The sequence below is a fragment of the Anolis sagrei genome, chromosome 6, assembly GCF_037176765.1.
Source record: "Anolis sagrei isolate rAnoSag1 chromosome 6, rAnoSag1.mat, whole genome shotgun sequence".
Lineage (NCBI taxonomy): Eukaryota > Metazoa > Chordata > Lepidosauria > Squamata > Dactyloidae > Anolis > Anolis sagrei.
The window spans coordinates 32,431,301-32,445,257 of record NC_090026.1 but is presented as its reverse complement, the minus strand read 5'-3'; the positions used below and the strand labels follow the sequence as shown (position 1 = coordinate 32,445,257).

Here is a 13,957-nt window from a genome sequence, read left to right as displayed (position 1 = left end):
AGGTCAGCAACGCAACCTTCAGGTCAGCAGTCCTGCCGGCACAAGGGTTTAAACCATTGCGCCACCAGCGGTTCCCGGTTCCCATGAGCTGACAGAAGCGGGAGGACTTTTTTCAAAGAAACTTACTGCATGTGATTGAAGTTCAAAGAAATTCCATAAGGATTTGATTTAAGCCAGTTAGAAGATAGCTACTTTTTGGCAATGCCTTAAGACCAGGCTGGGGATTCTATAATCTCTTTGGAAGGTGGAAACATACAACTGGGTGCAAACATTCAGCAGACAATTTCTTATCCCGCCGCATCTCACGTATAAACATTGCTAAGTATCTATGAAGTCATAAATGCCATATGCCATATGGGTTTCGTTTCTTGGTCAGGGAGGCATAATATTTAGTTGTGAACAGAAATCTAGGTCTCCTATGTATGTTGTAATCTCATTGTACATGTGAATAGCGTGGTTTATCCAAACTATAAAGTTTCTCGCCCTCGTGGCTACTGAAATAGCAATCTCATTCTGCTCTAAGTTCCCAGGCTCATTTCTGTGGCTTCCAGCATGCAAAATTTTAATTTTTTTTTGAGGTAATAAATATCAGAAAGTTTCCATAACCTCTAGGAAGCATTTTGAGAACTTTTTGTTACATCTTAGGCCTGGACATTATACAAATTGAAGATGTCTCGATTTGCAAAATATCCAGACTTTGGAAAAGTTTGCTCTTACGTTTCAATTCAGAATCTCCCAGCCACTTTCTAATATGAATTATTGTTGCTTTTAATGTATTATGTTGCAGTTTTGCATTTCTGTATTTGATTTTACTGTTACCTGCCTTGTGTTTTTGTTGGGCACTTTCGGGGGGCGGGGAGAGAAGATGTAGAAGAATCATTTACGTAAGTTAGACAGAAGAGAAATTCAGTTTTGGTGCAGAACTTCTATTCTTCCACGTTTGAAGTGGAGGGTGCGACCAGCATCGTTCAGTGTTTCAACATGCAAGAGTTCCCTATATAAAGATCACAAGAGCATTACTAACATAGCTTCTTGTTTTCCAGTGGAGGCTTAATGCTGCAACTCTTTCTACTTTCGGGCATTATTACACAACTTGAAATGTTTCGAAACTTTAGCACAGCTGCTGTCAACCTTCGGCATTGCTCTCTCCTTGCCTTGGGCTTTATATACATATATGTTCTTGCAAATGGATAAATGTTGTTGATAGCTATAAAGGGGCTCTTTCAACTTCTTTTTCTTAAAAAATGAAGAAGTCCAAAATGAAAAGAAATGTTGGTATCTGAAACTGACATGGACAAGTGAGAGAAATGGCATTGTTTCTATGCATTGCAATCCTGCATACCCACCGGATTGGTTCCTGTGGTTACATCTAGCCACATCCGGCAATGTATGTTCTCTCTAGAAATTTTCTAGGTCCTCTTTCAATAATCAGTAACTCTTTTATTTTTTATTTACAATACTATATCATCATATAGGAGCCCCTTAGTGGCGCAGCAGGTTAAACTGCTGAGCTGTTGAACTTGCTGACTGAAAGGTTGGTGGTTCAAATCTGGGGAGTGGGGTGAGCTCCCACTGTTAGCCCTAGCTTTTACCAACCTAGCAGTTTGAAACATGCAAATGTGCATAGATCAATAGGTACTGCTCTGGTGGGAAGGTAATGACAGTCCATGAAGTCATGCTGACCACATGACCTTGGAGGCATCTACGGACAACACCAGCTTAGAAATGGAAATGAGTACCAACCCCCAGAGTCGGACATGACTAGACTTTATGTCAAGGCGAAATCTTTACCTTTATCATCATATACAGTATATATAAAGGAAATTACATTACGTTTAAAAATGTTTTAATTTTTAAAAAGATATTAGAACATCAAATGTATTTGTGACTTTTGGCCTACTCTGATTAAAAGATAACTTATTTTGAAAAACATGAACACTTTGTGGTCTTTTCATGATACCTAAAACCTGCTGCCTTTTGTCTTTGAGTCGCCTGAGGGCTGAGAAAAGCGGTATATAAATAAAGTAAGTAAATAAATAAATAAATAAATAGTTGGGCTGGTGCACAGATGTCCTATGCTGGCATCTAAATCTGCTTCTTCTCCTTTTGTCACTGCAAAATATGTCCTACTGAGATGTTAAGTCAGGATGAAAACCCCTCAGGAAACAATAGGATATGCCTTTCTCTAAGTTGCTGCTTCTTAAAAAAATTCCATATAGCTCAGCATGAAACTGTGTGCTGATCTGATGAAAGAAGGGAAGAAGAAAAAAAATGCCATCCTGTGCTCTGAGCATAAAAATGCTTCTGATTTCAGAAAGTCTTCCTGTCAAGAGACTGTGATTGTCTCTCACTTTCCGCAATGGGAGTTGGATGGGAAGACACAGTGTCCACAAGCGGCTGCGTGTCCTCGCTTAACCTATGATGATCAACTTCACTGCTTGCAGGCCAAGCGCAGACTAAACATGAGTGCATTGTTTTGCATGGCTCAGCTGAGTCATGGCAATATTTGGCATATCGGAAACCGACCGGGGCGGGGGCGGGGGTGGAGAGGGAGGGAGATCCTGATACTTAAAAAAAACAAACCATTTCAAGATGAGTCAACAATGCTTTTGTTCGCACTGGGAATGAGGACAGACGTGCCAGGCATGTATCTTCTCCTAGGCCAGCCTGACTACTACCCAAGCCAAATTATTGAAGTCTGATTAGACTATTTCTTTCTTTCTTTATTTACCGCATTTGTATACCGCCTTTCTCAGCCAGAGGCGACTCAAGGCAGTTCAGTCGGCAGCGATTCGATGCCATAACAAATTATAAAGATATAGTTAAAACAATTATAAAAGCATTTAAAACATTTAAAAACAATACAGCCTGTAAAAACAAAATCCTCAGAGTTTTCTTACTAAAATCATTGTCCAATTGCATTGTCGTTTGTTCCATATATTCATATTTGTCTAATTATGCTACAATAATAAAAGCTTGCTCGAAGAGCCAGGTCTTAACCTTTTTGAGGAATGTTAGAATGGAGGGAGCCAATCTTATATCCCTGGGAAGGATGCTCCATAGCCATGGGGCCACCACTAAGAGGGCCCTGTCTCTCATCCTCACCAAACGTATCTGCGAGGAAGGTGGGATTGAGAGCAGGGCCTCCCCAGATGATCTTAAGGTCCTAGATGGTTCATAAAGGGAGATACGTTCGGATAGGTAAGCCGGACCGGAACTGTTTAGGGCTTTATAGGCTAGATAGTGGGTCTCCAGATGTTTTGGCCTTCAGCTCCCAGAAATCCTAACAGCTGGTAAACAGATTGGGATTGCTTGGAGTTGTAGGCCAAAACACCTGGGGACCCACAGGTTGAGAACCACTGGACAAGACAGACCAGTTTATCTCAAGCCAGTGGTTTATAGATCAGTGGTTCTCAACCTGGGATCCCCAGATGTTTTTGGCCTACAACTCCCAGAAATCCCAGCCAGTTTACCAGCTCTTAGGATTTCTGGGAGTTGAAGGCTAAAAACATCTGGGGACCCCCAGGTTGAGAACCACTGTTCTAGATTATTTGGATCCCACCTTTCATCAGCCTTAACTATGTTGGCCATTCAGGAGTGCTGAGAAGTGGAAAGACCTGAAGAGCACCAGACTGGGGAAGGTGAAGAAGAGTTTTTGGGTTTCTTAACATTTTCCTTGTAAGCCTATTTCCATCTCAGTCTCGGGAAGTGCACAACTAGAAATTGGCATAGCTGGGGAGGTAAGGGAAAATCTAAGGAACTGGTAAAGCTAGGACAGGAGAGAGCAATGATGGTGTTTCCTTCAAAGAAGCAGTTAAGCAGTTATTCAGAATACAACAATAAGAAGGTCAAACTTGGGGCTCAAACAAGCAGATGTAATTGCTTCTTTGAACCCCATATTTGACTTTTTTACCACAGCTGTATTCTGTATAATGCAAGGCACTGTGTGTACTTTCCTAACTTCTCCCCAAAGAATGCATGTTGCCTTGACAAATCTACCATGGGGTTTTCTTGGCAAAGTTCATTCAGCAGAGTTTTGCCTTTGCCTTCCTTTCAGCGCAACTTGACCAAGATCACCCAATGGGTTTGATGGCTTAGTGGGGATTCAAACCCTGGTTGCCAGAGTCATAGTCCCAATGTTCAAACCAGTGTACCATGCTGGCTCTCGAGACTATTGTGCTTTGGGCTTATCATGAAATCAGTTGTCTAATTGGAAACATAATAATGCTTGGTAAGTTAGAAGGCGGGGGGGGGGGGGGGAAGGAAGGCAGAATTAGAGGTGGATTGATTCAGTTGAGGAAGCTGCACCTGCCTTAAGTTTGCAAGACCTGAGCAGGGCAGTTGAAAATCAGAACTTGAAAAATATTTTCTGGAGGGAGAGTGTGGCTACAGTGCATGCTCTATGTACAGAAAGAGACATTAGGGGTTTTTTTTGTTTTTCGTTCCAAAGAGTAAGGTTGTTAGGAAGAGAGCACCTTCAAAGCATAGCACTATTTTCCTAAACTGATGTGAACTAATCCACCTATTCTGGAAGGCAGAACTGAAATCCGGAAGCCCTAGTATGGTGTATTGAATAGCATATTAGACAAAGACTTGGGAAACACATATTTAAATCTCTAGTTAGCTATGAAAATCACTGGCTGGCCCTGACCCTGTCACTCTGTCTCACCCTGACCTTTCTGTTGTGACACTTAAGTGAGAAAGAGGAGGTCCATGCACTATGCCACCTTGAGTTCAAAGGAGGAAAGGTAGAACATAAATCTAATAAACAATAAATGTAGCAAACAACAATTTTTTAAAAACCAAGGTTCTGCCTCTTATATTGGTCTCTGGGATGGCTCTTAGAAACCTAGACGTGGGCCATGAAAGAAGTACTATTATTGATCCTCAGCAACTGGCATTTGGTAGCATACCATACATAAACATGGAGTTTTTGCCTGACTTTACTTCCTATAATCTCTCCACAATAAAAGCTAGAATGTCAAAGAGAGCAGTGCTGAGACTTCACCCTGACCTATCAGCTGTCTATATGGATGGAATATGCTGGTTTCAGCCTATAAAACCCTAAAGGTTCCGGCTCACCTTACCTATCCGAACGTGTCTCCCCTTACAAACCTTCCAGGAATTTAAGATTATCTGGGGAAGCCCTGCTCTCGATCCCGCCAGCCTCACAGGTAAACTTGGTGGGGACGAGGGACAGGGCCTTCTCAGTGGTGGCCCTTCGACTGTGGAACTCCCTTCCTGGGAATATCAGATCAGCCGCCTCCCTCCTGACCTTTAGGAAAAGAGTAAAAACCTGGCTCTTTGATCAAGCTTTTGGAACTTCATTGTAACCAGATAAGCCCAGTATTGTGAACTAATATGGAACGGCTTAACGATGCAAATGGACATGGATTTAAACCCGGAAGTCATCGATTTTTATAGTTTTAAATTGCTTTTTATATGAATTTTATTATGTAATTTAACTTGTTTTAAACGATGTATTTATGTGTGTTTGGCATCTAATTGTTGGCAGTCTGTACGCCGCCCTGAGTTGCCTTCGGGCTGAAAAGGGCGGGATAAAAGTGTGGTAAATAAATAAATAAATAAATAATGGAATATATAGGTGGATTTTGTTTTTTTTTTTTTGTGTCAGGAGTGCCTTGAGAAACTGCAAGTTGCTTCTGGTGTGAAAGACTTGGCCGTCTGCAAGGACATTGCTCAGGAGACACTTGGATATTTTTTGTTTTACCATCCTTGTGGGAGGCTTCTCTCATGTCAACACATGATCAGCTGAAGCTGACAGAGGGAGCTCATCCATGCTCTCCCTAGAGTCAAACCTCCAATATGTGTTATAGAGAGGAGTATTCACTCATGCACATCTCTACAGGCTGACCATCTCTATGAGAAGCTGATCTCAGTCACAAAAGAATGAGGAAGTGTTGAAAACTGATTGGCATCTAAAGATAATTTGTTCCACGCACGTCACTTTCCCTCAAATAAAGCCATTCTTATTTTAATAATCCTCCTAAACAACCCCGTCAGGTAGGACTAAAAATTAGAGAGAGAGATAACCTTCACACTTGTGTCTTGCAGGTTTTATCTTGAGGCCGCAGTACGAAGCCTATCTTGCCATTCCAGACCCAATGGTTGCCACTCACTTTCTGGAGAATGGCACAGAACCCTGGAAGGAATGTTAGCTTTATTTTAATAGAACAGTTTTTAATTTAGAGGGAATTCAAAAAGGTATTTAGGTAGTTTCTAAATTTAGCTTTCCCTGTTGATTTTTTGTTAAAAGAACTGGAATAGTTTGAAATCCCTTTTTCCACTGACAAACACATTATTTGCCTGATGACAGCTGGTCTGTGGGAGTCCCTCAGAAGGGAAAATCACCTAATCCGGAGAAAAGAGAGAAGCCAAAGGAAGAAGAGCAAATAAGCAAACATGGAAAAAGAAAACCCTGAAAGGGCTTGAAATAAAATGTTGTATGGATAAACCTGTATTTATATTGGAAGGTTTTTCATCCAGAAAAAACAGTGCAGTTATTTGAGGAGGATCTCCATGGGGCTGTATTTTTTAAGATGTCCAAACCACTTTTTCAAAACATGCCCTAAATTCAGTGTTGCTCTTTCCTGTCCCTGCGACCATGAAGGCTGCTGTCATAACCTTGCAAGGGAGGCTGCTATCTACATACATCAAGGTGGGGCAGAGGGAAGCTCGGGCAATTGGTAACGGATATGCCAAGGTCAATCAGACGAGAAGATATTGACCAATGAGGAAGTGAAACCAGAAAGATGTGCAAAAGGACAGGGGTATCATTAAAACGGTATTGAGGTGAATGTGTGGGCAACTATTTTATAGCAGATGTAAACAAAGCAGCCTTGTCTATATGCATCTGGGACATGCCAGAGCTTGAGGTGGTTTATTTTTAAAGGAAGGGATAGACTACAAGTCCCAGAACCTACATTTTGAATTGTGGTTTCAAAATCTAAGTTTCCCCAGCTTTGATTGACTTCCCAAATAAAAACCTGGATATTTTAAGAGTGATGTACACATTTTACAGAAAATTTTAACATATGCCTGCTTAAATGTGAGTTCCACTAAATTTAGGATAATTTTGCCCAGAGATGTAGTATGAGATTGCAACTGCATTGTAACACTCCATGCTTTTTAAAGTGATGTTATCTGTTCTTAAACTTATGTTTGTGTGTATAATCTCTTGTGGCATTTTAATCTGTTGTTGTTCGCCACCTTCTTCTATAGGGATAGGCAGGTAAGAAATCTTAATCATCTCACCCTTCTCATCTGGCACCAGTCCACTACTTTACCACACACTTGCATCAGTTCCAGTTCATGATCTAGGGCAGGCTTTCCCGACAGAATGCGCTTCAGATGTTTAAGATGGAAACTCCCAGCTCACCTGGCTGCCAGTCATGCTAGCTACATCTGATAGTTGGTTTCCAAAACATGTGGAGGGCACTAAGTTGGAGAAGGTCTTTGGAAACAGTGTCTATGTTCCATGGCCACTGCCAGAATTTGGAATTTATTTTTTGTATTAGTTTTGTATTAGAAAGCCCAGTATCCCCCAGGCAGCATGGCCAGCAGCCATGGGATTCTAGGACTATGGTTTTTTAAAAAGTGACACTTCAGAGCTTCCACTGCAGTGTGTATTTAACATGTAAATTACTTGAGCATAGGATGTGGCAGTGGCCAAACAACTTAGGATGTCACCATAGACTCCTACAGTCAAAAAAGGAATCCCAATAGTCCATTTTCTTGTATAGCTCTATACTCAACCCCAAGGAGGGAAGATGCATTATGTACAATAAGCCAAAGTGTAAATGTACATAGTTTTCATTGTAGACCTATTATACAAAACCCTAAAATTCTGAAGAGGGGGGCTGACACATACTAGCCTATGCAGAAGGAGGCAGGATGCAAGTGATCCCATCCAAAGTCCAAAGAAAATTTTGGTTCTGCCTGACATGCAATATAAAACTGAAGATTTTCAATTTACGCCCTGCATCTACTAACTGTAGCCAGTCCTACTTTCCCTGCATCTCTGCCCATAATACTGCCAAAAGCCACGAACTAGGCTTTATTAACCAAACATTTGGTGTGGTCCCAGGACGTATTATGTTAAAAGTTTTCCCTAACCTGTAGCCTTTCATGAGCTACACAGTGTTTCTCAACCTGTGGGTCCCCAGATGTTTTGGCCTTCAACTCCCAGAAACACAAACAGCTGGTAAACTGGCTGGGGTTTCTGGGAGTTATAGGCAGAATATAGGGACCCACAGGTTGAGAACCACTGAGCTACTATTTTGTCTCCATCTGTAACATGGATTTAATATTAAGATGCAGCACCTGGGGACCCACAGGTTGAGAACCACTGAGCTACTATTTTGTCTCCATCTGTAACATGGATTTAATATTAAGATGCAGCACAGTTTAGAAACAGCAGAAAAACTGTTTAGTTGTGCCACATCTTTCCTATTCTTGGCTATCACACAGGAGGTCTTGCTTTACTTTTTCAGCAGACGTTTAAGCCAGTATTTCACAGCCTTCTTCAAACCCCACCACCTCACCTACTGAATTCTCCCAATCAGGAGAAACAATGCAACTTTCTGGTCCAGTCTGCTTGGCATGAAAGCCCAACCTGGTAAATTTTTTTTCCCAGGCTTTCCTTTCGAACTTTTAAGTGTCACCAGTATTGACTCTCTGCCTGTCCCCTAAACACATCTCTCTCTTGTAGTAATGTTCCCAAATTTTGGATAACTGATTCTATAGTCTGCCTACATACTTATGCATCTTTCTGGATTTTGCAATATCAACTGACACGTCCAATTTTCAGCAGTATCAGCTACTGGATATGTATGTATAGATAATACAGCCACACTGACTGGGGAATGCTTTGAGTTATAAACCAAAAATGCAGCTTTCCCAATATCTGTTTGTTTATTTCATCCACATTTTGCCTTTCCCCCTGGGACTCAATGCAGCCGATGTAGCAACTTTCCTCCTATAGTTGTACTGACAAGTCCCAGATCAGTTTAGTTTGCTGTGTCATGTACTCAGCTTCCTCTTATATGGGGCTCTCCAGACACTGTGGACTATTTCCCCCATCACCCACAACCATTGGCTGTAATGATTGTGACAGATGGGACCCATGGCTCAGAATGCTTGAAGGGCAAAGAAGCCAAAATGTGCTCTTTTTATCTGTTCAGAGAGCCTCCTCAAGACAAAACAGTGGCCCAAGCTTCCCCCAACACAAAATAACAAGTACAGTCTGCAAACTTTAGGCTTTATGGATTTCTATCCCTTGGTTTGGTGTGTGTGCATGTATGTGTGTATGTGTCCTGTGGGACAATGGGAAAGAAACTTCTGACATTTTAACATGCCACCACAAAACAAAATATCTTTTAAAAATGATGGGTTGAGGATTAGGAAAAATTACTTCCGGCCATCACTCCAAAAACAAAAATCATAGTCAACGTGGAAATCTCAGACTTACTGGATGGCATTTATATAGAGATCAGACCAGGAAAGGCCTCAGGGAACTGCTTTGCACATACCTCTATTGTAACCTACAGCAGGCCAATGCCAAAGGTATTGAATAACCACCCACACGCATATCCTCAAATGACCAGGGGACAGATACACTCTGGATCACTGCCACCATATCTATCTATAAACTGTGACTTCACTCTACAGGGAAAAATTTCCCCTGTAAATTGCTGTAAATAGATGGGGGAAATCACACATTTTTTGGCTAGAACATAACCTCCTTCCACTAAAGAGAGGCAAGAAAACAATCCAAATTAAATTCTGGAAGTTCTCACCTGTCCCAACCTAATACTAATCCTTGCCCCATCATCCACAGGATTCCAGACTTCATTTTCTGGCCCACGGTCTCCTTTCCCACTTTCCTGTCATCATTTATACCTCTAGAATAGGCATCCTCAAACCGTGGCCCTCCAGCTGTTTAAGCCTCCAACTCCCAGAAGCCCTAACAAGCTTGTTCAATTGTCAGGAATTCTGGGAGTTGAAGGCCCAAATAGCTGGAGGGCCGCAGTTTGAGGATGCCTGCTCTAGAACATACCCCCAAATGCGGAGAGAGGAGAAAACAGCCCAAACTGAATTTTGCTAGTCTTATCTCCTCTGCCCCACCTGGTACTAATCCTTGTACTAATCCATCCCCTGGATCCCAGTCTCCAATCTCTAGCCCATGGTTTCCTCTCCCACCTTCTCAAAAAGTCATCCTCAAGATCATTAAAACATAACCTGCAAACCCTGAGAGATGAGCAAACAACAAATTAAATTCTGCATCTCTTATCCAACCTACCCTCATTCAGAATAAATTCTTGCCAATCATCCTTTAGTTTCCAATCCCATTTTCTGGCCCATTTTCTTTATTTCCATAAGTCATCACCTAGACCCCCTAGAACAGGCATAGGTAAATTTCGGCCCTCCAGGTGTTTTGGACTTTAACTCCCACAATTCCTAACAGCCTACTGGCTGTTAGGAATTGTGTGAGTTGAAGTCCAAAACACTTGGAGGGCCAAAGTTTGCCCATACCTGTCCTAGAACTTAACATTCTTCCCTGAGAGAAACAATCAAACAGCCCAAATTAAATCCTACATCTCTGGATTGCCTACCCCCAACCAGAACCAATCCCTGTCAATCATCCTCTGAATTCCAATCCCCACTTTCTGGCCCCTGCTCTCCATTCCAAACAAGTCATCATCTCCAGCGTGATCTCTAAACTCAGAGAGACAAGCAGAGTCCATATCAAATTCTGCATCTCTTGTCTCACCTGGTATTTATCCTTATCTAATCATTCCCTAGATCCCAGTCCCCACTTTCTGGCCCCTGTTCTCCAATCCCACTTTCCCACCAAGTGATCATCTGGACCTCTAGATCATAGCCTCTAAACCCAGAGAATTTAATAAACAGTACGACTTAAATTCTGCATCTTTTGTCTCACCTACAACTACCCAGTACTAATCCTTACTTATCATCCCCTAGAGTCCAGTCCCCACAATATGCCCCTTGGTCATCCTCTAGACCAGCGGTTCTCAACCTGGGGGTTGGGATCTGAGGGGGTCATGAGGGGGGTGTCGGAGGGGTTGTCAAAGACCATCAGAAAACACAGTATTTTCTGTTAGTCATGGGGGTTCTGTGTGGGAAATTTGGCCAATTATATTGTTGGTGGGGTTCAGAATGCTTTTTTATTGTAGGTGAACTATAAATCCCAGCAACTCCAACTCCCAAATATCAAGCCTATTTTCCCCAAATTCCACCGGTGTTCACATTTGGGCATACTGTGCATTCGTGCCAAGTTTGGTCCAGAACCATCATTGTTTGGGTCCACAGTGCTTTCTGGAAGTAGGTGAACTACAACTCCAAAACTCAACGTCATTGCCCACCAAACCATTCTAGTATTTTCCGTTGGTCATGGGAGTTCTATGTGCCAAATTTAGTTCAATTCCATCGTTGGTGGAGTTCAGAATGCTCTTTGATTGTAGGTGAACTATACATCTCAGCAACTACAACTCCCAAACGACAAGGTCTATTTTCCTCAAACTCGACCAGATTTCATGTCTGGTCATACTGAGCATCTGTCCCAATCCCCAATCCCACCAGTATTCAAATTTGGGCGTATCGGATATTTGTGCCAAATTTAGCCTAGTGGATGAGAATCCATCCTGCATATCAAATATTTACATGGCAATTCATAATAGTAGCAAAATTAGTTATGAAGTAGCAACAAAATTAATGTTATGGTTGGGGGTCACCACAACATGAGGAACGTATTATGGAGTCACTGTATTAGGAAGGTTGAGAAGCACTGCTCTAGACCCTTAGGATAATAAACACCAAACCCAGAGAGAGGAGCAAATAGTCCAAATTGAATACTCTTGTCTCTTATCCTGGTAGTAATTCTTGTCTATCCTTTCCTAGATTCCTCATTGAAGTAGAGCAGGGGTCCACAAACTTTTTAAACAGAGGGCCAGGTCACAGTCCCTCAAACTGTTGGGAGGGCCGGACTATAATTTGAAAAAAATGAATGAATTCCTATGCACACTGCACATATCTTATTTGTAGTGTAAAAACACTTAAAAACAATATAATAATTAAAATGAAGAACAATTTTAACAAATATAAACTTGTTAGTATTTCAATGGGAAGTGTGGGCCTGCTTTTGGCTGATGAGATAGGATTGTTGTTGTTGTTGTTGTTGTGTGTCATTTCAGATTTAGGTTGACTCTGAGTGAGGGCTGGGTAAATGACCTTGGAGGGCCATATTCGGCCCCGGGCCTTAGTTTGAGGACCCCTGCTCTAGACCCTTAGGATAATAAACACCAAACCCAGAGAGAGGAGCAAATAGTCCAAATTGAATACTCTTGTCTCTTATCCTGGTAATAATTCTTGTCTATCCTTTCCTAGATTCCTTATCGAACTAGAGAATGAATCCACTTTAAATCTGGTTTTTGCCTCCTGCAGAATTCTGGGATTTGTAGTTTAGTGGGGGAGTCTTTAACAGCCTCACTAAAATACAAACCCCAGAATCCTGCAGAAATTAGATTTAAAGTGGATTCATTTTCTAGTGTGATGAGGCCCCAAGTCCCCACTTTCTGGCTGGTGCTGTCCATCCTCACCTTCCCACCAAGTCACCAAAGAAGACCCTTCTCTCCTTCACCTGTTAACTTGAGTGCCTGGAAACCCTTTTCCTACGTCTCCCTCCTCCTCTCCCAGCCTGTTACTTCTGCACCTTCTCTGGGCATCCCTTGGCTGAAGAGAAGAGGGTCCCATCAGGCTGCCTCCCCATCCCTCCCTTGTCCCTTTTGCCCTTGGTTGATGCTGGAAACTCCTTCTCCCCCGTCAAAAGTGCGGCAGACTCACGTGCGTCCTTGGAGCGGATCCCGGTTGTGCAAAAGCAAGGAAGAGGGGAAGGAGAGGAAGAGAGAGGGAGATGTAGTTTCAGCTTAGGTTTCCAACTTTGCGGGCTGCATGGCTCTTGGAGGTGGGTCTTGCCTCACGACTGCGGGGGAGGGAAGGAGTTTTTGCCCCCCTTTCCCCTCCTCTCAAGGAGGATCGGGGCGGGAAAGGGGGGGAAAGGAGAAAGGAAAGACGGAAGCAGGAGCCGAGCTTCCCCCCGCTTCCCTGCACCCTTCTCCCTTTGGTGCTGGTCTGGAAGGGGACGGAGGCAACTCAAGGCTTGGCTACATAGGGACCACCGCAGCCTACCGACGTCACAAGGGAGGCAGCCAATCGGAGCGGCGCCTGGGCTCAGATCAAAAGGGGAAGAGACCCGCAGCAGCAAGAGAGAGCATCCATGAGCAGCCCGGACCTTTCAGGGCATTGCAGGGGGAAAGAGGCAAGCAAGATCCCTCCCTTCCCGGTCTCCGTCGGTGTTGTTCTCCTCCGGCTTTCCATACCTCTGCAAAGCCGAAGGGGGAGGGAGCGAGGAGGAAGAGGAGGAGGAGGGGAAGGAGAGAGCAGAAACCGACCTTTGCCCGCGCCATCCCGAAGCGAAGAGCCACGCCACGGGAAATGCCAGGGACCTCATCCACCCTGCAACTGGGTCACCTGTCGCCTTCCCCCGGCCGCCTGGAAGCAGGAAGGGCTTCTTGCGCCATCCTTACCTGCCTCCAGGCAACAACACAAGGAAGATCCTTCCTGACAAGTTTCCCAGGCCATCAAATGCTAATCAAGGAAACATTCACACCTAGCTCCAGCAGGCAAGAGTTCCTTGTCCCACCCTGGTCATTTCACAGATATATAAACCCATTTTCCTAGTGCCAACAGACCTCACTACCTCTGAGGATGCTTGCCACTAACACAGAGAAGATCTTTCCTGACAAGTTTCCCAGGCCATCAAATGCTAATCAAGGTGGTCAGTTGAAACATTCACACCTAGCTCCAGCAGACAAGAGTTCCTTGTCCCACCATGGTCATTTCACAGATATATAAACCA

The 13,957-nt window shown here is 43.2% G+C and overlaps 1 protein-coding gene across 5 annotated transcripts in view; it reads right to left on the bottom strand.

Annotated features, from left to right (window-relative positions):
• The window catches only part of PHOSPHO1 (phosphoethanolamine/phosphocholine phosphatase 1), a 28,077-nt gene extending 14,494 nt beyond the window's left edge, over positions 1 to 13,583 (bottom strand). For 2 of the 5 annotated variants that reach the window (XM_060780844.2, XM_060780850.2), the window contains exon 1: positions 12,883 to 13,441. Coding sequence is in view for 1 of the 5 variants with exons in the window: in XM_060780848.2 (XP_060636831.2) it covers positions 13,491 to 13,505 (15 nt within the window). In the remaining 4 variants the exon portion in view is untranslated. Of the gene's footprint in view, positions 1 to 6,054; positions 6,164 to 12,882; positions 13,442 to 13,490 lie in introns of those variants that run through there. The other 3 variants (XM_060780845.2, XM_060780848.2, XM_060780846.2) reach the window with 3 other exon arrangements.
• Positions 13,584 to 13,957: the final 374 nt, after the last annotated feature.